The 23,847-nt window shown below is 44.7% G+C and overlaps 1 protein-coding gene across 1 annotated transcript; it reads left to right on the plus strand.

Annotated features, from left to right (window-relative positions):
* Positions 1 to 23,752, plus strand: FBXO32 (F-box protein 32). Its single transcript, XM_056482756.1, has 9 exons — positions 1 to 366; positions 3,389 to 3,501; positions 5,177 to 5,226; positions 5,892 to 5,984; positions 12,844 to 12,937; positions 13,747 to 13,931; positions 16,830 to 17,012; positions 17,958 to 18,101; positions 18,770 to 23,752. Exons 1-9 carry the CDS (start codon positions 251 to 253, stop codon positions 18,857 to 18,859), a joined length of 1,068 nt encoding a protein of 355 aa, XP_056338731.1. The 5' UTR covers positions 1 to 250; the 3' UTR covers positions 18,860 to 23,752.
* Positions 23,753 to 23,847: the final 95 nt, after the last annotated feature.

The following is a 23,847-nucleotide window of genomic DNA, read 5'->3' on the forward strand; positions in this document are numbered from 1 at the left end:
GGCGGGGCCGGGCCGCGCTTCCGGCAACACGCGCCCGCCGCCGCCACATAAATAGCGCGGAGCCGCCCGCAGCCACCGCACCGCTCCGGCCGCCGCTCCGGGTACTGCTCTGGTCTGTCCAGCGCCGCTCCGGGTATTGTCCTGGTCTGCCCGCACCGCTCCGGGTACTGCCCTGGTCTTTCTGCCCGCACCGCTCCAGTCGCCGCCGTCGCTCGCAGTCCCGGTGTTGGTCCCGCTCCGTGCCGTCGCCATGCCGTTCCTGGGGCAGGACTGGCGCTCACCCGGGCAGAGCTGGGTGAAGACGGCCGACGGCTGGACGCGCTTTCTGGACGAGAAGAGCGGCGGCTTCGTGGGCGACATCAGCAGGTACCGGCGGCGGCGCGGTGCGGGCCGGCTGCCGGGCGGTGCCGCCAAGGGGCGCGGTGCCGGGCGGGGGGGCCGTGAGGGGCGGCCGGGCCCTCGCCCCGGGCCGGCTCCGAGGACGCTCCGGTGTCGGCGGAGCGGTGTCGTTGTCTGGGTGACCATGACCCTGCCCGCGGGAGGGCTGAGCGGCCCCTCCGGGTCTAAAGGAAGCTCCGAACGGGGTTCACTCAGCCTCCGGCGGGGTCCCCATGGATGGAGGCTGTTTATGCCCAGGCGGCCGGGCTGTCCTTATGGCTGCGGAGTGTGCCGAAAAATCGAATAAAAAGATGAAACATCCAGCTGCCCCGCGGCCGGAGGGCTGTGCCCCCGGGGAGCATCGCCGGGTGATCCTGGGGGCCCTGGAGGTGGCTGCCCACCCTCCCCCTCCAAAAACAACCCTGCTTGGGGCTTCCCGGTCTCGGGCTGGGAGGGATGATGTGTCTGAAGCCATAAATCCTCCCCAGGCCATGAGTAATGTACCTTACGTGCTGCTTGACTAATCTGGCTGCAAAACATCAACAAACCCCCAAGATGGTGCGGGCAGGAAGCTTTGCAACGCGTGGGTGTCGTAGGCTCGAGCGAGATCGCTCCTGTCAAAGCCGAACTTTTCTCACAGAGCTGCATCTTCTCCTCAGCTGTGTGCTGCCAGGGTTGGGGTTGCTGCCGCCAGGCCTAGGGATGGGTTAGGAATCCCCGTGGCAAAGGGACTTGGAGTAAGAAGGGATTTGCTGTGAGCCACTGACGATGTTATTGTGCGAGGAGGCTTATGTAGCAGGTATCTCCTGCTCTCTGTCATGTAAGCTGTAAGTAAAAATCAAGTTTAGGTTTGTAATTTGAAAATAGGTAGAAAAATGTCTGGCTGGTGGTAGTGTGTTGGGAATACTGAGTTTAGCATGGGTTTATACATCCCTTTTCCCCTTTAAAAGCAAGGAGGTGACATATTGACCCTGGACAGAGGCCCCTGCAGTGTGAGGTCGAGGTGCCCAACTGTTCAACCTGTCAAGATGCCCTGGAGAAGTGTGTGGAAACCTGGCAGTACATAAACAGGGAAATAATCTACCTCCCATACTGGATTCGTCCACTGCTGCTGTTATGGTGGTTTCAGATTACAGAGTCATTCAGTAGGAAGTCAACAGGCAAGGGTGTGCTGTTGACATGTGAGATTTAAAGCAGATCCATCTTGTGCTCTTGGGCTCAGATTCTGCCTCTGCATGGGGCATGTTAACCTGACTCCCTGTTGATTTTGTGCAACTGTGATAAAACAAGAGCTTGGATATTCCAATACATCTTCTTCCTTGCTGCCATATTTTATTCTTAGGTTTTGGTCCTCCCAGCAGGAAGTAGCATGGATGGGGTACATGAGCAGCTGAGATGTTCTGCTCTCAGGTTTAGGTGGTTCAGAGCAAGCTGCAGCTGGCAGAAGTGTGGTTCCCCAAACTGTTATTTCTGATGCTGCTGCTCTTCTCCTTCTGCAGTGTTGTGGTGGAGCCCACAGCAGTGGTGCCTTCTCCACAGCTGGGATGCCCTGCAAGGGGGATGTGACATAGGAGGGGGGAGCTGAGGGACATGGTGTTCTGAAACTGGGAGAGGTTTCTTCCACCTCTGGGGGCCGTGTGCAGGTGCCAAACCAGAACACCCATCTGATCATGCCAGAGGGAATCTGGGTTCCTCCTGGGGCAGAAACTCTGACTTGGTTACTTGACTTTTGCATATGCTGGTGGTGTGGCTGTGCAGACAGCCAGTGAACGGGGAAACAAGAAGTCTTGTCCCACAGGTTTCATTCCTTTGCAGGAGACTGTGCTGAATAGCTGTGAGAGGTGTGTTTGGTATGGTGCTCATGTTTGGGTTTTGAGACTGAGCAGTGTAAACACATGGCCTGTACAGGAAGCCTTCTGGCTGTGTAAGGGTTCTCGTGGCTGTCTCAGAGGAAGCTTGCCCAGGGCTGCAAGCAGCAGCAGCATGTTTTGGCACCTGTCTGAGCCACAGCAGCTGAGAGGTGCAGTGAGGTGCCTGGGACTCTTCTTTGAGTTTAGGCCTGCAGACAGCTGTGCTTCATACCTTGTAAGCTGCTGGAGCAGTGGGGACAGCTCTGTTTTGTTGTCCTGGCTGTATGGCCTGTCTTATCCCTGGCACCTGCAAGGTACCCTGCAGCTCTGGGCAGCAGGCTGTGTGCTGGGCCTCTGCTGAGAGCTGCTGGTGGTGGTGTTGCCCTCCCCTGCCACCCCCAGGGATCTCTGCAGCAGTGCTGTAGCTGCCCAGGGGCTTCTCAGTTTCAACTTGTGGCTTGGATCTGCTGATTTGCAGGTCTGCAGAATGTGGGGATGTTGATGCACAGCCTCTTTATAGCTAGCCTTTCATTATAAGGGGTTATAGCTCCCTTCACTAATAATACAGTTACAGTAGAGCTCCAGCAGAAACAGGCAATGGGCAGTCTTGGACTAGAGATCCTAACTGTTAACTTGTGCAGTCTCTACTACGCAGGGTCTGGAAAACCATCAGATAAGTCTGAACCTCAGCTAAGCTTTTCTGGTAAACTTTAAATAGTATTTTGTGGGAACTCTTTTGTTAATAAATATTTTGAGCACATATGTCTTCAGGGATATCTAAATATGTCCTTCTGTAGCAGTCTGACTGGCTCAGAGACGTGTGCTACCTAACCGAGGAGGATATGGTGTTACTTAAGGATAGGAATAGGTTAAAGAGTGGAAAAGAACACGGGTCAGCTGTGTCCCAGCACTAACTGTGTAATCTGTTATCTGTTCCTGTCATGGGTATCTTGGCTAGCCCAGAACCGAGGCACCAGAGGTTCCTTTAAAAATGCCATTACTGGATGTTAAAATGGTGAGCAGACTACTTCTCAGGGGCAGCCTGCAAGGAGGCAGCTTTGGAGGCCACAATAAAAACCTGTGTATTTTCTCTCCTTGCAGGAAACAGTGTTCAATTGAATGCAGAATTAAACAGAATCCTTGCTTTGTGTCATTCACAGCTTTTGTAAGAAAGATGATCACAACAAAGAGAATCTCTTCAACAGCATAAACTATGATGTTGCTGCCAAGAAGAGAAAAAAAGATCTGCTGAATAACAAAGCCAAGACTCAATGTAAGATTTTTTTTTACTTATTTTAAAACAAAAGTTGCTCCAAAGAATGGAAAATGCTTTGTATCTGTTTTTTTGCACAGTGCATGAAGAGCCTTCTAGAGTCTTGAAGGGCTTTGTGCCTGTATTTGACCTAAGTAGAGGACTTGGATGCAGTTTAACATGAAGATTTATGCCCCTGTTAGTAATCCCTGTTCTGAGGGGTTGTGCTTGTTGTGTTCTGATTTTTGTCATTTGTTTGTCAGGAGGGTAATTTTTTCCTATGGTACATTCAAATGAACCAGTTCCAGTATTTTCCCCCTGTAGACTTCCTTGTGCACAACAGGCTAAATTTATTCTTCCTTCCATATGCATGTTGAGCACTAATCTACCTTACTGGAGGCTACAAGCCTGAATATAAGCTTTGATCCTATCTCTGTGTTCGGAGTGCATGAAAAATGAAATAAGATTTCAGCTCACTCAAAACAATAGAAGAATTGAAATCCTTCTGTGTGCCCAGCAAGCAGCCAGGGTCTCAGATGGGGCCCTGGGGGAAGACCCGGGGGAGCCTACAGGGACAGTGAGGTCTGCGTTGGGCTGTGTGCAATATAGGTACTGGAGTTCCATGTGAAGGCTACAAATGTAAACATACCCAGAGGAAACAAGTTACAATTCCCACACTGCTATTAACTCATTGTGCATCCCCCGGGATTTTAGAAACTGTTGCCAAAAGCTGGCCCCTCAGTGTATTCAGTTCTCTGAACAAACAAATGTTACCGTGACAGTTTTTGGCTGGATTCTGCTGTGACCTACCATTAAAAAGGGCTTGATGAAGGGTCAGCATGCCTGTAGCTGAGACTGGGTTTGTCCTTGGACTTACAGTACCAGGCAGGAGTACATTCCATAGCTTCAGCTCATTAATTTACAGGTTGCTCTAGGAACTCAATATTTTCTTTATGGAAAGGAGTTCAGCAGTTAAATTGCCAGTGTGAGGTGGAAATAGGGTCAAAAGCCCATGTGAAAATGGAGTGGGAGAAGGACTGAGTGGCATGGCTGCTTATAGTATAGGCTCTTCTGCAAACAGTTAGCAGTGTATGCTGGGTACTGGGAAGTTATTTTAGGGAATGGATGGGACAACTCCCATTCTGACAGAAGGGAGGGGCAATTAGAAATAGGAAAATTTTGGTTCCACATAGTTTTTTCTTTTTTAGCAAGTTAACTGCAAGCATAAGCATGCTCCTCTGAGCCTGACCTCACTGCTAAAAGCTCTCTTACATGCCTGGTGTCTCATGACATTTTTGCTCAACTTCAAATTTGACATACAATCCCAAGCCTGTAACCACGGTAATAAATAGTTAATAAAATCAATAACAACAAAGTCTGGCTGTCAGCCATGCTTACTGTCTGGGACCAAAGAAGAGGAGGCGCTATGGTATATCTGTGGCTGGCATATTAAACATTTACAGTCTTGAGCTGTGTCCATGAAACAGAAGCCTTTTCTGAGGCTTAGGGCTACAGTCTCAAATGAAGCTGTATAGAAACAAAGAAGATCAGCAAGTTGCTTGGTTTGGTTTCAAGTGTGGTGGTGTAAACAAAATAACTTAATTTATGCTAAAAGACAGTGAATGTTATGAGCAGAATAAAGATATAGCCCTCTGAGGTGGAAGATTGACTGACTGAAATGTCTTTGTCCAAACAGATTTCCACCAGGAGAAGTGGATCTATGTTCACAAGGGAAGCACAAAAGAGGTGAGTGCCTCTATAGGTTTTGTTCTCTTTTCTACTGATTTTTACAAGCAGTAGGAGATCCTGTGCTGATATAAATCAGCAGAAGCTCTTAAGAGATAAGTGGAAGACCTGGCTCATGGTTGGAATTTCAGTAATGATTTTAAGCCTCTATCAGGGATCCAGTGCTTTATGTAAAAGGCTTTGTACATGTGTTTAAAATATGACTTGTTTGCTTCCCGCATTTAAAAAAACAGCCATTTGCAGGCCAAGCCATAATACTGTTCTTGGCTTTCACCCAGTACAGTCCTAACATGGAAAATCATTGGAATTTATCACAAGGGCTTGCTTGCACTCATGGAGAGAGGTGGCTATACAAGACTGCTCTGCTCTGAACTGACACTATATATTGAACCCCAGGGATGTGTGGCTCATTCTCACATGTAAATCCATGAGCAGAGCTTGGGTCTCTCTTGGGAAACTACCATAATCTGCATTGGGCCATGCCCCCTCTTGATGTCAGTAAGTGCAGCTCAGTGGGAGCCAGGCCTGCCTCTGCTGGCTGTGAGGTTGCTCCCATGGTTTGTACCCATCAGCTTGCTAATTCAAGTTGCTCTGGGTCAGGTCTACCTGGTGCTGTCTGGACTCGAGTCTGCCAAAACGTAACCCAGAGTGTTTTTTCTTTTCAGCGCCATGGTTACTGTACCTTGGGAGAAGCCTTCAACCGACTTGACTTCTCCAGTGCTATCCTGGATTCCAGGCGATTCAACTATGTCGTGAGAGTGAGTCAAAGTCCGGGGTTTATTTTGATGGGATGGTGGTGGAGGCTCTGAGCTGAGCACCAGTTGGGTAATGGGAAGCACTGGCAAAGAAGAGATGTCTGGGCATGCAAGTGGGAGTGTTAAGCTTCTCTGCATGAAGTAATTAATGGAAGTTGTGTGTGTGTGGATAGATGCCCAAATCTTGTCTTTAGTTTATTAAAATGGAAAGGGAGGAAAGCGGTTATAACATGGAAGATGAGCTGTCCCTTAGCCTAGCATTCCTGCAACTTTTCAATTGCGTCATTCATTTTTGAAACCCAGAAAGCTTGGCTTCTAACTCCTGAGTTTTCAGTTCAGCTTCTGTAAAAGAATATGGGCTCTCTGAAGATGCCACAGGGCAGTGGAGACCTCTTTGTTCTGAAGCTCCAGTCCTGAGGTCTGTGGAGCTTTGCCTCCACTGAGGTGATACAAGAGAGACTAAGGGGACCTGAGCACTTTGGGAATGAGGGGGATGGGCTGAACCTCTAGGTAGCACTGATCTTAACTTCTCTGTTAAGGACCATGGCTGCTCTTAATCCTCTGGGACTGGCAGTGGTTTCAGTGGGCGAAACATTTTAGTCCTGATAACATTAGTTAATAAAGGAGTCATCAGCTTCAAGTTTTCCATTAGCTCTGGCTTTGCATAATAGGGCAGGGCTTCTCTTTTGGCTTGGGGTGGCCAAGGAGATGGCAGCAGTTGGGGGATCTACTGTCCCAAGGGCTGTGGATACTTGTATGTTTACCTGCATATGATCTGCAAATTGATCTTGAATTTCAGAATGCTTAGCAAGATTTGGAATTCAGTAAGGTTTAAAAAAAAAGTTATTTACTTGAGGCTGTTTATGACCAGCTCCTTTTCATGTCTTGTGAGCAGCTGATTACTGGTGAGGCAACAGCTGTTGAGGTGTTAGGTTCTGGAGCAAGCAGCAGTGGTGTTGCTTTCCCTTTGAGTCAAGTGTCTTGAAAAGTGTCTATGGAAGAAATTATCTGAGCAGGTTCACTAGGTTGTCTAGGTGACAAATTGCCTGTGGAAACCTCTGTCACCCTGGGAAGGGTACAGGCATCAGGGGTGATGCCCCACTGGCTGTGTAGGAAGGGCAATCACTTTAATGTCCCACTACTGGAGTGGTGGAGGGAGTGGGGATTCTGTGCGAGTCCAAGCAGGATCCAAGTAATGTAAACTCAAGCTGTCCTAGCTCTGCTGATCATGGGACAACTTGTTTTCCTGCTTGTGTGATCACCAGTGTTGAGGTAGTCGGTGTTTCCTGATATTGGAGATATATATACACACACACAGAGCCGGGTCATCCTCAGGGGGATTACTGGAGGAGGAACAGTTCATGCCAAGCCTATAACCCTTTAGTCAAATATAAAGAAGGAATGTAAAATAAAACTTGTTTAGTGCTGCTGATATCCCTTTGGCAGACTTTGACAGTGAAGAACTCTAAAGACCTCTGCTAAGCATGGCCTCAGGTCATGCTGTGCCACATGATGGGCTTCTGCTGTTGGCTCAATGTGATAGATGTTTCATATGCAATGGTTGAACGGAAGTCCCACTACATTTTTTAAAGAACAAACTTAAATTTCAGGGAAGTCAGTGTGATCTCGTAAGGAAGCTGACCACCTCTTTTTCATGAGGACTTCATACACAGCACATTGGGGATGTTTCTATCAAAAACAAGAGCTTTGAAAGCTATGTAAGATGATGTATGTCCTTGTTCCTACAAATTATCTCTCTTCTGAGCTTTTAAGAATAGCCTTCCCTAGTAGTTTTACAGATACAGTACTATTGAGAAGCATGAAGCTTTCTAATAAGGTTGACTTGTGGTTTGGCAGTTTAAAGGAGATCTTAAACCTGGTACCATGGATCAAATTGTAAAACTGACTTCTTAAAATGAAAGGCTTGTATCAGCCATGTCTCCAGTGAATAGTAGTTCATAAAATGCCTTGTATACCAGATTTACTTATGAAAAGCTCTGCCTAGATTTGGATCATGTTTAAGGTCCTTTGCAAGTCTCAGGCCTCCTAGAGCACACAGGCAATATGTCACATGGAAAATGCCTTGAATATTGGCAGGCAAAACATTTTTCCCTTTCTTCCCTCTCCTCTTTTTCTCTAGTTCCACTCCTTGCTCAGGGTATCTGATATTATGTATGCTACCTGATTCATCAAGCAAATGTTTTCAAAGCGGGGAATTTGGAATTGGAGGCTGGGAAAGAATAGGGGAAGAAAGGAGAGAAACTGCTGCAGGTTTGAGGTTCTGCTGGCTATACCCACACTTGCCCTATAGAGATATAAGCTGCATGACTTGCTGGTAGCAAAATGGGCTTTCAGGCTTAACATGGACTTGCCTTTGTGAATTTCTTTGAACTTAAGTGAACAGTGAGTAAGTGTTCTTGGTGCTTGCTTTCTTGTCACAGAAGTTTCTGCTTTAGATGCACCCAAATTGAGTTCTTGGAGTTTCTAATGGTGCACAGATAAAACAGGCACCTCCTTCAAGAGGGGTTGGAGGTATGAGCTGCAAGAAGCTTAGCAGGTATTTTTCATGGGGAAATACCATCAGCTGTAGCCAGTAAGTCCATGTAAGTGAAGCAGAAGAAATTTTTCTCTAACATCAGTCATATCTTGATGGTGTGTTGTTACAGCTCTGGAAGTGCCAAGTTATAGGTATTGGTGCTATGACTTGGACCTTGCTGATACTTGAAATTGATGCATCTGCTCACATGTTACAGAACAATCAGTGTTCCCTTTTCTGGGCTAATAAAGGAAGTATGTGATTGACCCAGAGGACCCAAACTGTTGTTGGTCTGAAGCAGCCCTGTTTTCTCTGTTCTTAGAGATTTAATGAAAAGGCTGGAAGCATTCTGTAAGCATAATTAATGGGAGCAGAGACAAAGGTGCCTGCAGCCCAGAAGTTGGTTTTCCTTCAGAAACAGTGTGTTCAGATGACAGGTTTTACAGGCTGCTTCTTCAGAAAGAGATTTATCATATGATGGCTGTGTAGTCTTGAGGGAAGGTGATGTTTCTCATCATAAAAGCTTAGGTCAGGTTAAGCTGCCTGGGCACAACTCTTCTGCACACAACCTAGATCATGTTATTTTAGCCTTTTAAAGTAGTCTTTTAAATTTGCTTTGTAAGTTTTAATAGAGGTTAACTTCAAGAGTCTTGGATTTATACTGTTCTGAAAGAATATCAGCTGGATACAGTCTTATGGAGATCTGTCAGCACCTGCACTATAAATCATTATAACTTGCCTTGCTGTTGCTCTACCTGTCAGCTGACTGCCAGTGTGATGTTTCAGCCACTGCAAGTAAAGGGCTGTGAGAGCAAGGTGGGGCTGGAGAAGGACTTTTTCATTTTTCCTAAGCAGTCCAGATGTGAGAAGTCACATGCCTGGCCATCAGGACCTTACTGACCCCACACAGTCCAGCTTTCATATAGCTGACTTTTGAGGTATTTAGTGGGGAATTTACACTTCAGTTTAGGACTTGTGATTTTAATCACTATATAGCATTTCCCTTTTTGAGTCAAGGTTGTGCTCACCTGCTCAGCACAGCAGGACTGTTGAGGATTTTTTTGGCTCTGTATGCTGTAAGCCCCTGCAGTGGTTATTTTTGGGGTATGGATTCCCTGCACACCCCTGGGTTGAACCAAGACTGTGGCCAAAGTGCCATCTGGCTGTAGCAGGTCTAAGCAATGCTGCACACAGTAGTCATGGGTGCACAGCAGTGTTTTCATGGCCCTGAAACAGGGACCCCTACTTCCCTGCCACATGGCACTGTTCTGTTTGCTATTTTTTATCTTATGGGAGGAGAAGGATCTGCTCTGCTGCTGAAGCTGAGAGGCTTTGCTGTGCTGCCTGTTCCAGATGGGTGGCTGGTGGATTTGAGCAGGAGCCCCACTGCACTCAGGGGAAGTAAGCAGGTTACTGTCCTGCTGGGGAAGATGCTGCCTCCTGCCAGCTTTGCAGAGGCTCTGGGATAGCTCACTGCATCTCATTTCTCTATAGTTCTGGCAAACCTCTGATAGCGATCAAAATAGTGTTGGATTTTTTTAGTGGAGCTACCAGGTCACCTTTCTCAACTTCTGAGGAATTGGAAGGGTGAGTGAATTTTGATCTAATGCCCTGTTTTCCAGAGGTGTTGCAGGCTTCCCAGCTCCAGTTAAAATCGGCTGGAATGCAATTACTTAATGTATTTGAAAAGCAGACCTTTTAAAATTACTCTTAACCTTTCTCTGTGCACTCTCTCCTACCATCTGTCCCTCTCAGTTGAGCGTGGGCTAGACTTAATGCAGCCACATCATAACACATGCTTGCAGCTCTCCAGTCTTTTTACCCTACTCAGCATTAATCTAAATTCATCGGTCTGCTTTAGTCTGTATTTTGGAAGTGGCAACATTGATTTTTTTTTTTATACTGCTGTAGACCCCAATTTGGCAATCCATTAACCGAGACCATACTCATGGTCTGTGCCACCACTAAAAGAGCCCCAGTGCACTGGAGCACATGGGGCACAGATGAACTGTACTGCATACCTGGTTTTTGTGTATTATGAGATGAGCACAGAAGAATAAAATGTCTTTTGATTTGGAGGACTAGCTAGTTACTTCAGTCAGCGGTCCCTTGGGAGTGGAGTAGCCCTAGAAGTATTCACAACATAGTTTTCATATGGAATTTCATCCTGTGTTTATTGCTGTAGGAGAAGGGAGGTGACACATGATATCTGAGCTGGTTCACTGAACATAAATTGAACCTTGATAAACATAGACAGGGCAAATTTGAATCGGTTCCTTCAGCTAAATTAATTTTGTACCAATTTAGTGTGCTTCAAGGAACTGAGATTTTTATCCTCATTCTTCTAAAAGAACAGCTCTGGTGTCCAACTCCTCTGGTATTACATTACATGATGCTTATCACTGCATGCATTTCAGTGTTTTTAGTAATGGACACAGTATTGCTAATACCCGGCTTGGAGAAAGCTGTCTCTGCCAGTTCCACAACAGTGCAATCTGGAGACAGCAGTTGTTTGTGCACAGACAAGCTGATCTGGGTGCATGTGTGGCCAGTGTACAGATGGAGTCTGGCAAATTGATCACTGTAATCAAAGGTCTGAAGGCTAAACAGTTTAGGGTAACAGAGTATTAAAGACTATTGTGGGACATTGGTTGGGTTTTTCCCTACTTATTCATCCAGTATTTAAAAGAATTAAGTAAAGACATTTATAAGCTTTTCAAACATCTTGTGAGCTGCCTTGTTTTTAGGAGTATTTAGTTATTGTGGTCTCATTTAGCTGATATAGCCAGAAAACCCACTGATGCTTGTATAGTGACTATTACCCAACTCTCCTGCATCTACTGTTTCCTCCAAACAAGCCAAGAAAACAAGCAGCCTGCCCTTGACAGGAGTTAGTGCAGATCTTTTTTCATCTTGGGGTTGGTTTTTTTTTTTGGTCATGTGAGGTGCAAGATATTAATAGAATGTAAACTCAAAGCCATCTGATGGTGGTGCTGGCCTGGATATTAAACAGAAGAAGATATTGGTCACTCGAGGCGACTCCACTGCTCTGAAGTGGCAGTCACATGCCGCTGCCCCAGATGAGCAGAGCAGGCTGCAGTAATACCTCTCCCTCAGCTCCCACTTCATGGCAAGCTGCCGTGACTTTTTGGATACATTCCTGTCATTCCTATAGCAGGGCAAACAGTTCAGCTCATGACTTATCAAGTCTAGTCAAAAGCCATCTTAATTACTTGACACAAGCAGTTGCACCTTCTCTGGACTCTGTGGTGCCAGCAATGGGATACTGGAGCTGCAGATGATAAAGGATTAATAAGCTGGTCATGCGGCAACGTGTTGATTGATTTGTAGCATAAAAGGTTTTTCCTTTCCTTTCTAAATTAAAACAGAAGGCTATGTACATCCAAAACAAATGGACTGACACGTGGGCAGTCTGTGCATTTATATAATGTTGGGGGAAGGGAGAAAGGCTTGTAAGATCACAGGCCGCATGTTCCATAGGAAACTTACCCAGCTGTTCTTGTGGCACAGAGATGGGGAAGAGAGAGCATCCTTCCCTGTGGGAAATGCTTCCTTTATCAACTGCAGCCCAAATTCACTGTTTAGCTTGCTCAAGAGTCAGGAGGTCAGTGATGGGAAGTAAATTCTAATCGAAAGTAGAAGCAAGATTTTTCATTAGGGGAGGCTGACAAGTAAACAGGACAGACAGGGAGAGGTGGTTTGTTACTGTAGTTGTTGGAGCTGAACAGGGCAGACTTTGGGAGAGAAGGGATTTTTTTGTGGGGAGGATTTTTGTTCTTCCTACAGTATTTAACCTTCTGTCGTGGTGGCAGTGCTCTGACAAAACCCATGCAACCCAGGAGCTGACGTAAATTGTGGAGTCTGATTCTCATTAATGGTCCATCAATAATATCCCCATCCAAACAGGCATTTGCTTTTGTTCCCTTATGACACTGCTTGTTTATGCCCCAGTGAAGGATGGTGACGTTGGCTGTTCACTGTTCTCTTGGTGTGAATAGCAGCTGTCAGTCCAAGGACCACTGTGGTTTCTCTGCATCTCTGAACCATGAAATCAAGTTCTCTCTCCCCCCACACTGAAGATGGTTAAAATGCCTTGTTTCCCCCCACCTCTTTTAATGTGAGTTTAATTATTTGGCCTCTGCTCTCCTTCCCCTTTGCATTACTTTGCTCTGTCGTTCTGTCTCCTTTTTATTTTCAAGCAGCAAACAAGTCTCTGGACTGTTTTGCTGTGTCATGTGACTAAGAGTTAAGATTAGAAAGGTATCTCTGTGCTCTAAGGCTTGCAACTTCTATTTTTACCCACAGCTGTTGGAGCTGATAGCAAAGTCTCAGCTGACGTCACTGAGTGGCATTGCCCAGAAAAACTACATGAACATTTTGGAAAAAGTGGTTCAGAAAGGTAAGAAACGGAAACAGTGAGGGGGAGTGTGATTTAATCTGATGTACTTTGGTGAACCACATCCTTGAGAATAGTCAGGCAATGCAAAATGAAGAGGGGCACCACTGCTTATTTCTGTAGTGCAGTTCTGCTTTCTTTGCCCTCAGTGAAGGACCTGGTGGGGAGGGGAGTGTGTCTGTAGTCTGGTAGGTATCTGAGAGGTGACTCCTCTCCTGCCAGCTTTTCTCACTTCCACCCCTTCTGCATCCTACTGAGTCCTATTTCTGACTGCAGAAGATCTGGCTGCTCCTGCCCTCAGCCAGGCATATCTGCAGTCTCTGCTGCCGCCTTGTTGGCAGAGTGCTGCACCTGCTGCTCCCACTGCTCTGGAGGGGTGTCTTCACCTGTTCAGGGGAATGAATTGTGGTTGAGATGTGTCACTCACCTCATGGATTTTTAGCTGTCCCTGAAGTCTGGGCATTGACAGCAGACATAATGAGAAATGCACATTAGCTGGAGTAGATGGGGAAGAGGTGTACATAGATAACTTCTTGTACAGTATCAGAGGGGAAAACTGGCTGGTTGCCAGTGGCTGGAAATGGGAAGTGCTGCAGATCTCATCTGCTTATCCTGGGAGGCTCTCTTTCCATCTGCTGTCTAACCTGCTGTGACTGGCTAATGTTTAAGTGCTTTCCTCTAAAAAGAAAAGCACAAGCTGGCTCTTTTGGTCTGTGAAATTAAAGCAAGTAACTTGACTTGCCTGAGAAGCATGTAGATTTAGAGAAGGATTTTGACAATTCCCGTTTTTAACCTTTCCTGTTCTTCCAAAGTCCTTGAAGATCAGCAGAACATCAGGCTAATACGGGAATTGCTGCAGACCCTCTACACATCCCTCTGCACATTAGTTCAACGAGTTGGCAAGTCTGTCCTGGTTGGAAACATCAACATGTGGGTGCACAGGATGGAGAGCATTCTCCACTGGCAGCAGCAACTGAACAACATTCAGATCACCAGGGTAAGCACAAATCCTGAAAGCTAAAAATATTGTCTCTATGATGAAACCTTTATATGTTAATGGCTGTCACTTGGGTGACTGCTTCCCACTCTACTCCCAGTGCCAGCACAGACTGGAAGGACCTGGAGTTGCCAATATAACTGGATGCATTCCTAGCATTACTTGACTCCCTTAATTCAAACTCAATGTACATAACCCAGGATCATGGTTGCTGGTCACAGACTGTGGCTTGACTTCCTTATGGCTGTGAAGTGCTGTGTGAATACAGCTGGGCAGAAAACCATCTCCCCTCTTCAGGCCTCAATGTGAAAAGTCAACTTGAGTTTGCTCAAACTGAGCAATTGTCTTCAAAACTCATTTATCAGACACTTGAGGTTTTTAGATTTATTTAATCTATAAATTAAATGCAAATTTTTAAATAATTGCATAACTTCATGCTTCCTGGCTGAAAATACCAAGTATTCTTCCAGTAGTCTGGAGCTACCTGTTCCAGCTGGATGAGTCCTGCTTTTACAAGATCTGTTTTTTTCAACAGCATCTGTGGAGATGGGAAGGATGTTAGATGATAAATTTCTCAACTGACTTTACATGGGAATCAAAACTGCACTTGTTCCATTTCACACAGTCACAACAGGTTTAATGTTGGACTAGATGTCTGGAGGTCATCTTGTCAAACCCCTCTGCCCAAGCAGGGATACCAACAAAAGTTGCCAAGGACTATATATACACTTTTTTTTTGTACCTCAAATGGATGCTTCACTGAAATGCTGAAGCTTTCCCCCCATGCTGATATCTGTGTTGGTGGTTCCCTTATAGTCTTGAACTCTGCCTATTGAGACAAAAGTGCATCAAAACATTGCTTGTGAAAGGAACTGCCTTTTATACATACTTGTGTAGGTTTGCAGATACTTTTTTTTAAAGTAAATAAAATAGATGTAGAGCTTGCAAAAAAAATTCATACCACTGAAGATAACTTCAGTTCAAGCTGGAACAAAACCAGATGAATTCAGAGAAAGGAAGAAGCTCAGCTCTGTGCAGCCAATTACTTATGGTGCAGTCAGCTTGTGGTGTTTCTAAAGGGGGAAATGTCTTGCAGCATCCAAGACCTAAATGATTTTTTAAAAAAGGCAAACACCGTTGCAAAGTGTTTTATGTGCTACAGTTGCTTTTAAAGAACAACTTCTGTCCAGAAAATGACAGCATACTGATCTGTTCTGGTCTAATCTGTATTTTCTCCAAAAAAACTAATGCTTGAAAAGTTCTGGAAAAGAGTACTGAGGGAAAAGTAGTAACAGAAGCTTTTTGGCCTGATCCAGAAAACCTGCTTAAGTCATGCAGATTTTTTCAGAAAGAAATACAAGTGTGAGCTTTTGGGTTTTTTTGACCCAAGAGTCTCTGAGCTTACTCTTGCCTGTTGTGCCCTAGCAAAGCTTATATGTAGACATAGTACAGAAGTATGCAAAATGTGCTCTTCCCAAAAAAGGAAGAGCAGTGGGACATGATCCAGGGATCCAATCTATTCGTCCCATTCCAAAAAATGCCCCAGGCTGTCATGGAAAGGAATGTCCTCTGGACACTCTAGAGATAGTTCTCCTTCTGGAGTGATTGAGTCAAGCCTGCCTGGTGGGTGGGGATGCAGAAATTGATGTTTTGGTTGAGAAGCTCTGGTCCTTGCAGGTACCAGGCAGTGTCACTGCACTAGGCAAGCTGGCACTGAAGTGCTGGAGGGAAGACAGGAGCTGCTGCTGTACAGATGTACTTATTGTTCCTCTGGAGTCTCCCATGCTGTGGGATGGCTGGAGATGGGACCACATGATTAAAAGCAGCCTCATTCAGTGTTCCCCTGCTGCTGGTGGGCTGTGTGCTGCTTGTTTGAAACAGTTAATAGCTCTGCCAAAGATGAGGTGGGTGCTGTGACTCTGCAACTTAAAATAGCAGCATCTCTGTGCAGGGTAAAGGATGGACTTGGCACATCTGTCTAACATTGTTTCTTTGTTGGAGAATCCTAAAAGCTGCTGTTTGCCTTAATAAGGCTGGAGCTGGTTTTGAAGCTGCAACTGGAGTCCAGGTTGTGGTCCTTGCTGATGCCTTGCTCCTGTGTATACTGTAGATTTCCCCTGAGTGCAGGACATGCAGATCTACTGTGGTCAATTTGTCCTGGAGCTGTACCCCATGTGGACTTTGTAAAACAACCCTGGACCCTGTGGAGGCTAAGCAAAGGTGGATGGGGGTGCCTTTTGTCCCTTTAGGCTAGCATCTGCTTTTGTGTGGCTGAACAGCCTGGAAAACCAGGGCTGCAGCCTGTGGGAAAGGGGCAGGTCCTTAAAGTGTTCCCAGAGGAAAAGCTAATCCAGCCAGCAGTGACCTGGGAACCCATGCTGTGGGTACTCACCAGCCACTGCTGTGGTTGCAGCAAGATCCTGTGATGACATATGCTCTTCTGACATGTGTTTTAGCTTGAGATTCCCAGCAGTGTGTGTAACCAGAGCTGAATTTAAGTATGCCCATCTGCCTCATGGTGGAGAGACCTGGATGGACAATAGCTGATACCATGATACAGCCAAAGTCCTGCTTAGTGAAAGCTGATGTGATACTTCAGGGAGCAGAGTCACAAGTATGGATGTGGGGTGGACAAAAAGGAGAGGAGGAGGAGGCTTGGACTGCAACTCTCCTAATTATTATACTGCAGATACATGTCCTCTTCCTTAAGGTTATCTCAAACTGTTTTGGGGCAGAAGGTCAAATATTTCTATGTAAAATGTCCCCTTTATTTAGAAGTGGGAATTGCTGCTTTGTTCTCTGTGTGAATAAGTTTTTAAAAAGCAGTAGCTATGCTGCAAGCTAGGGTTTCTTTGGTTTTCAGCTTCCTGGGAGCTCAGATGTGTCTGTCTCTTCCAGCCTGCCTTTAAAGGAACCACTTTCACCGACCTGCCGTTGTGTTTACAACTGAACATCATGCAGCGACTGAGTGATGGGAGGGACCTGGTTAGCCTGGGTCAGGTGGCTCCTGACCTCCAAGTGCTCAGTGAAGACCGGCTGCTGTGGAAGAAACTGTGCCAGTACCACTTCACCGACAGGCAGGTATGAGGAGAGGTGCAAACTGCATCAGTTCTTGGACTGCCCCCCAGAAAGAGTGTCTGCCCTGCATGTTCTCTTCCTTGGCTGTCTCTTGGATCTGAAGACTATGCAGCAAGCTGATGATATAGGCTGGCATGAAAATGGCTGTGAAGATGATTTATGTTGAGGGTTTTACATGCCACAGCAGTGATTCCTGAAATAGGAGCTTGGGGAATAAATCATACACTGAACTTCAATCCTAATCCAGGTGGGAACAACTGCATGACTTGCAGTTGCTTCTTGCCCCACGTGTGCAGGGAAAACGTGCAGGCAAGCTCCAGCAATCACCCTGATGTCCCAGGGACTGATACCCTTGCAGAGAATTTTTGTGGATGTGGTCTATGAGCTGTACTCTCTTGCCCTTTAGTGCGAGAAATCCCCTCTGAGCTGTTCTGTGTGTGATGGGATGGTACGTGGAAAACAGCCCTGCTGCTGCCCACTTTGTACCTGTGTAAACATCTCCAGCAGACTGGTAGTCATCTGGGATCATCCCTCTTTGTTTTTGGGTGAATGTCTGGGGTGTTTATACTAGACCTCTGCACTTCAGGAACCATGTGCCAGTTTCCTCTGCTGACTTGGCTTTATTTACTCACTCTGAATCTGACTTTGGGAGTCACCCTGGAGGAGTTTTTTCTATTATTAAGTAAATTCAAATCCAGTCTCTGCAACTAATGAACCCTAAAAGAGAGATGGGTGTCTCCCAAGCTAATACAATAAATCATTGACTCTTAGAGAAAAATACCTCAACATTTACAACTGTTAAATGCAACTCTACTAAGTGATTTCTTGGTGTTGCAAGGGAACTGTTATGGCACTGGCAAGGTTGATATGTGAGGGAGAGAATGCCATGAGCTGAACAGAACAAATTGCTTTGTTGACCTGCTATAATTGTGTGTATTTTTCTTTAAGATTCGTAAACGTCTGATCTTATCTGACAAAGGACAGCTGGATTGGAAAAAGATGTACTTCAAGCTCATAAGGTGTTACCCACGGAAGGAGCAGTATGGTGATACGCTGCAACTGTGCAGGCACTGCCACATCCTTTCCTGGAAGGTATGAGGTGCTGCTGGGACAGGCTTGATTGGGACAGGAGCCAATGGAGCATCCTGTGCTTCCTCTGACTGCAGTTGGCTTACGGTGTTGCAGTTTGTTTGCCTGCATAGCCTAGGGAATTCCTACGTCTTAATTCTCCTTCAGCTATTAAGACCTTTCTTCTCTGTGCTTCAGAAATCCCATCTTTATCTTGAACATGAGTAGTGTTGGGGCCAGAGGGTTGGAAGATGGGCATGTTTTAGGGCTGCCTGCAAGAAATCATTTTATCACTGCCAGCAACTTCCTCTACCCATTATGTGGAAGGGGAGGTCTTGGCAACAGGATTAGCTGGAATGAAAGCTGATGGCTGCAAAACAGCTCAGGACAAAAATCTGCTGACCACTGTGGTGATATGCAAGGCATGTCTCTGGAGTTAAACTCCAGTAGCTGATGGTAGGCTCTAGCCTCTCTTCCCTCAGAACAGGGGAAAAGAATTAATTGGATCTTTGCAGCTTTTTTCGATGACTTCACCCTAAGATATTAAGCCCAGTTCTGACCTGTCTATTATTCTGGGCTTTGCTCTAGCTATTTGCACATGGGATGTCTGGCAGAGGGGCAGTGCTAAGTCAACTGATGCTTTGGCACCCTTTCTGCAGCCTCTCTAATAGACTTGTTTTCTCCTTTCCCAGGGTACTGATCACCCCTGCACAGCCAACAACCCAGAGACTTGCTCCACCTCTCTTTCACCGCAAGAGTTTATCAACTTGTTCAGGTTCTGAACTTGGGTCAGCGCAGCTTATGCAACTGCTACAGGACACTTTGTCACAGAGCTTGGACTGTCCATTTGTAAATAGTGTAAATATTCATGTTTGTTTGAAGCTCCTGAGTCAAGGAACAAGAGGATCTCAGAAGAAAGGTGAAGTTGCTCACTGACATGCAGAACTTAAGGAATACAGACTTCCATAGGACTGGTGTATAAATACAGCATGTTGTACAGAGTCCCTTTTTTATCATCAGAGTACAAGATACAGGGCAAAAAACCCTTCAATTTTTGTTTTAGAAGTTAAAAATGAATTTGCCCCTCATCCATTTGAGAACTCTTTTGGTTTGTTTCTAATAGAGAAAGCAATATGAGGCTAGGACTGTTGAACTGTTCCTCCATCTGGTTTTATTTAGCATACATATTTATAAGTATGACATTTTAGAAATATTTATGAAAAATATCCCTGTGACAAGTTTAATAATACTTTTATGCTTTTAAAAGGACATTCTGAAATACTTAGGATAGACCTCTAGCCTACTTGCGAGACAGAATCGCAACATACCACTTTCTACCTCTAATAGATTGAGTATCTTTCAAACAAAAATCCAGTGTACAATGTGAACTTTTGTATTTTGTACAATGATTTAAAGGGAAATGTTTCTGATAGTAAGCATCTTTTCTTGTATTAATGCTTACCTCTTTACAGTAGTTTTCTTGCTCTACTCAGTGCTTGAATGCCTAGATGATAGGCACCATATGAATACCTAAGACTTTACTCCATCCTCTTTTAATTTGTTGGTTTTATGAAAGACTGTGCAAATGTGAAAAGAGAAGACAAAAGGATGAGCATTATCTATAAGGTAGGAAGTTCTGTGATAGGGAAACAAAGGACTGGATTTAATCTCACAAGGTAAATTCTTATCTGCTTCATTAGGTTTATTGCACTAGTTGAAATCCTAAGTGGGGTTAGAGTCCGTTTTTTAAGCCCATGTTTCCAACATATACACTGCTTTGTATTCCCACTGCTGTCAAGTGAATTCAGTCATCTTAGAGCTGGTAAAATATAGGGAGAACTGGGCCACTGAATCTCATTAAATGATGCGGTTTTTATTTACTGGAAGACTGGCAGCAAATGTTTAGTTTCAGAGCCCTGGAGCTTAGGGAGTGATTAGTATTAGCAGTCAGGACTTGGGTAAGCAAGGGATTTCCAGCATATTTTTGGTTCTTTCTCCAAGACCCAAGGACCCTAGTCCCTTCTGCTTCCAGTACTGAGCTGCTTTATGGAATTTTCTGACCCTAACCCAGAGCTAAATTTTCAGTCCTGCAGAGTAAGTGACCACTTCACTGTGGCTGTGATCAGGCTCACTGTTTCCTCTGTTGCATGCAATGCTTCACTTTTCTTTACTGTGGAGCTTGAAGAATCCAGCTCACCCATAGCAATCTGAAAACCTGCAGTGGAAAGTTTTTGCTGTTTGCCAGTAGATTTCCTGTACAGCACTTTCTCTGTGTATGATGTAAGCAGGATCCCTTGTAAGGGTAAATATTTAGTGGGTTGTGTGTGACTATGTACAAAAATTTTGAGGAAAAGGAGTACTCAGGACAATTCAGGAAGAACTACTTGAGTTAATTATTGTTAAATATGCTATTCCTTTTTTTACATTTTTATAACTGACTTTGAACACTTTTCTGCAGCTGTTTGTATTTGAAAATGACAGTATTTGTGTTTTTCAAACTAAATCACTTTGTGTATTCTTGGAAGAGATGTGAAAAGGGAAAAAAACTGCCTCTAGATGGAGCAGAGGGAAGAGAGGAGGAAAACAAGGAAATGCTGACAAGAACTGCCCTTCTCCAGCCACCCAGCAGCAAATCCTGAGTTTTTCTCTTCTAGAGAGTTCTGTGAGTCTCTACTGCCCTTAGCCATGGCCCAGAGCTTGTCACTCTCCAGAGATGAGGGGAAAACACATGCAGGATAACAAGCTTTATCTTGGTGTTGATGCCCCTTTCATCAGTTTGACTGCTAGTGGAAAGCATAAACCTCCTGATCATATTAATGTCAACTGAAAGTGATTTAAAACTGCTACCTTGGAAAAATACACTTATGCTTGTTTGGGGATGTTTGAGTAAAGGAGGCCGGTTTGTTTTCCTTCCTACGTTGATGGAAGGGGGTAGACAAGGCTGAAATCTGGCTTCGTGAGTGAGGACATAAAGGAATGAAACTTGCAAGTGAAGTGAGTGAAGCATTGCCACTGAATTTGGAGAGTCCTGTAGCTCCTTTTTCCAGCAGCGAGAAGACCTGTCACCCCTTGGCATATTTTGTTTCCAGCTCTGACTTGGGGTTGGTTTGTTCTGTAGTTTTGCCTCTGCCACCCATGGTGAGCCAACCTGTTGTGATGGGGAGGAAACAGTACTTTGGTACGAAATGCTGCAGCATTCTGCCTACTCTGCATCTGTGCTTAGCACTTACCCTCTGAGATTGTAACACTGAGTGAATTTTAAGCTCGGGTTTGAATCTGGGCTACTGCATTCCCTGCATAAGAAGATGGAAATTCTCAATGCTGAGCTGTGATTTGGGAATGTCTTGGCTCCAGCCATTGCCTCTATCAACCCTTCACTGGCCTCTTCTACCCAGAGACCATGGGTCATACTGACAAGAGATTTAATGTGCAACTGAAGCTTCTATTTATAAAACTTACTTCAATTACTGTGTATTTTATTTCTTAGCACTGTAAGGGTCAAAGTGCTGAAGATGATTTGTTATACATAGACACTTGTCTGTTGCTTGTGTGAGGCCTTGAGATATTGCTATCAGTGTCCAAACTAGCAGCAAACCAAGCAACTACTGTACAGAACAAAACAGACAGAAAAAGAAACAGAATAAGCCTTATTCAGTTACTGCCTCAATATTACCCTCATGCTGCAGCAATTGTCAAAGATGGCCTTGGTCTCTTTGGGGACCCATTGTTTCTGAAGTGGCTGGTACAGGGAGATGTTGCAGTGAATTCAATACTCTTGGTTGGTATTAAAACAAAATGCTGTTGCATCCAAATACCCTGCTCTAACCATTTATAAACAAAGCAATCAGCATTTTAGCAGTGCAAAGGCAGCAGCTTGGCTGAGGAGGGCAGAGTAACAAAACTGACAGTGATTTCAGGGGCTTCCAGATGGGATGGTTTAAGGCTGCTCTCAGGCAAAAAGGACTTCTTTATTTTAAGACAATTGTGGCAAAGCTGTTGTGAAGGAGAAAACAGACTTGTATTTTGAAGATAGAATGTTCTTTTCAAATGACACTTCACGTTCCAGTTAGTTGATGGATTTCCATTAGATATGCATCATTTCTTATGGTAGGAGAGTTTTTCCTCTTTGGGGTTTTCTCTTGCTAGCATATCCAGGGAAATCTCATTATTAACTAGTGCAACAGCATAGAATGTGGTGCTATGAAGAGGAAAAATAGCTCCATGCAAGGGAGGGAGAGATCCCAGAGATCACTTGTTTCAGCTTTCTAGAAGAGGCCAGTTTTTGATGTGATGGCCATTTCAAGAGGCATGATTTCAGCTGTACATACCTTAAGACTTTTATACTAATTATGGTATGCTGAAGTTTGATCATAAAATGTGTGTACCTCCTCTTATGTTTTCTGGCTTTCTTTTTAACTGTGGGAGTTTTTAGATCCTTTATTATGTAAAGTGATTAGGAAAATGTGTATTGCTCTGAAGACATTGCTTTGTATGTAAACATTTAATTGCACCCTGCCACTTTCTGTATATGGGAATATATTTTATATTATTTTTCTTTACCCCAGGTTTTAAACTGTTTTTATTCCCATTTTTTTGACTTTTACTTTTGTGAAGCTGTCACCTTCTAGAACATACACAGGTACTAAACCAGCTTTTCCTGCCCAGAGAATTCCTTGGCCCTTAGTTGCTGGACTTTCATTTAGAGCAGGAACATTTCAAATCCAGTTGTGTAGCAAACAAATCAGATGTGCTTTTCACACTGATCTCCTGCTTGATACAGCAAACCAGCGTTGTCCTCTGCTGTTGTCCTTACAAATGTTGCACATGTTCCCTGTAGATCAGCACCTTGCCAGAAAGACATAGCTTTAAATTAAAATGCTCCTCTTTGTGGCTGGCCTGTTTGCACAGGCCCTGTGGAGCTGATGGCTGATCACAATCAGGCTGGTATAGACACGCTCCCTCCTTCAAGGTTTGGGACTCTGGTGTTCTGCTTGTGCTGCTTTCTTGGCTTGTTTCTTGTAGTGATGCTGGTTCTAGGCTCTGAAGCTGTGGTCAGACATTCACATAGGTGTCAGTGTGTGGCTCTGAGTCTTTACCAGCACCTAAGGTCTATTGTCCAGTGATTTTTATTGGTAGTAAATCAGCTTTGCAGGATCCTAGAGGAACAAATCCATCTTGTCCTTGGCATATGCAGTCTCAAGTATAAAATACCCTTGACACCAGAGGAATTCCCTCTCTCTTAACCAAGTGTTGCTGCTTCTCCTCCTGGGAGGCAACTGAGGGTGGAATTTGTCTTTCTTTAGCCATCCTGTGCTGCACAGAATGCTAACATGTCAGCTACCAAGAGAACATTTTAATTTGAAATAGAAAATATGCTCATCTTTAGGAACTAATCTACAGTAATTATAAATACCTACTTATATATGGAAGAGAGTGTGTGTTCTGTTTTATTTTTCCTTGAAGTTGTAACTAGAGATGATATGAAGTGAAAGGCATCCTTTATATAAGACTTCTATTTAATATTATTGTGTGGTTAAAATCCTTCCATTATAAATTTGCACACTTTTTTCCTCTTTCTTGCATGTTCAACTGATTTTTACAGCTGTTCTGTGCAGACAGTATTTTTGTAAAACATTTTTGACACTGAATTGCAATAAATGTTCAAACAATGTGAACTGCAGAGCTGGTTGTCTCATTGCTTCCAAGGTGGTGACCTTATCAGCCTTGAGCTTCTGATGACTGTAAGCAAAGACTCTTCTGCAGGAACATC

Source organism: Oenanthe melanoleuca, chromosome 2 (assembly GCF_029582105.1).
Source record: "Oenanthe melanoleuca isolate GR-GAL-2019-014 chromosome 2, OMel1.0, whole genome shotgun sequence".
NCBI lineage: Eukaryota > Metazoa > Chordata > Aves > Passeriformes > Muscicapidae > Oenanthe > Oenanthe melanoleuca.

Excerpts from the sequence above, each read along its gene's own strand:
- FBXO32 (XM_056482756.1), top strand. The coding sequence starts at position 251 with ATGCCGTTCCTGGGGCAGGACTGGCGCTCACCCGGGCAGAGCTGGGTG. Across the intron at positions 12,938-13,746 it reads GGAAAAAGTGGTTCAGAAAG|TCCTTGAAGATCAGCAGAAC; the intron begins GTAAGAAACGGA and ends GTTCTTCCAAAG. Across the intron at positions 17,013-17,957 it reads ACCACTTCACCGACAGGCAG|ATTCGTAAACGTCTGATCTT; the intron begins GTATGAGGAGAG and ends TTTTTCTTTAAG.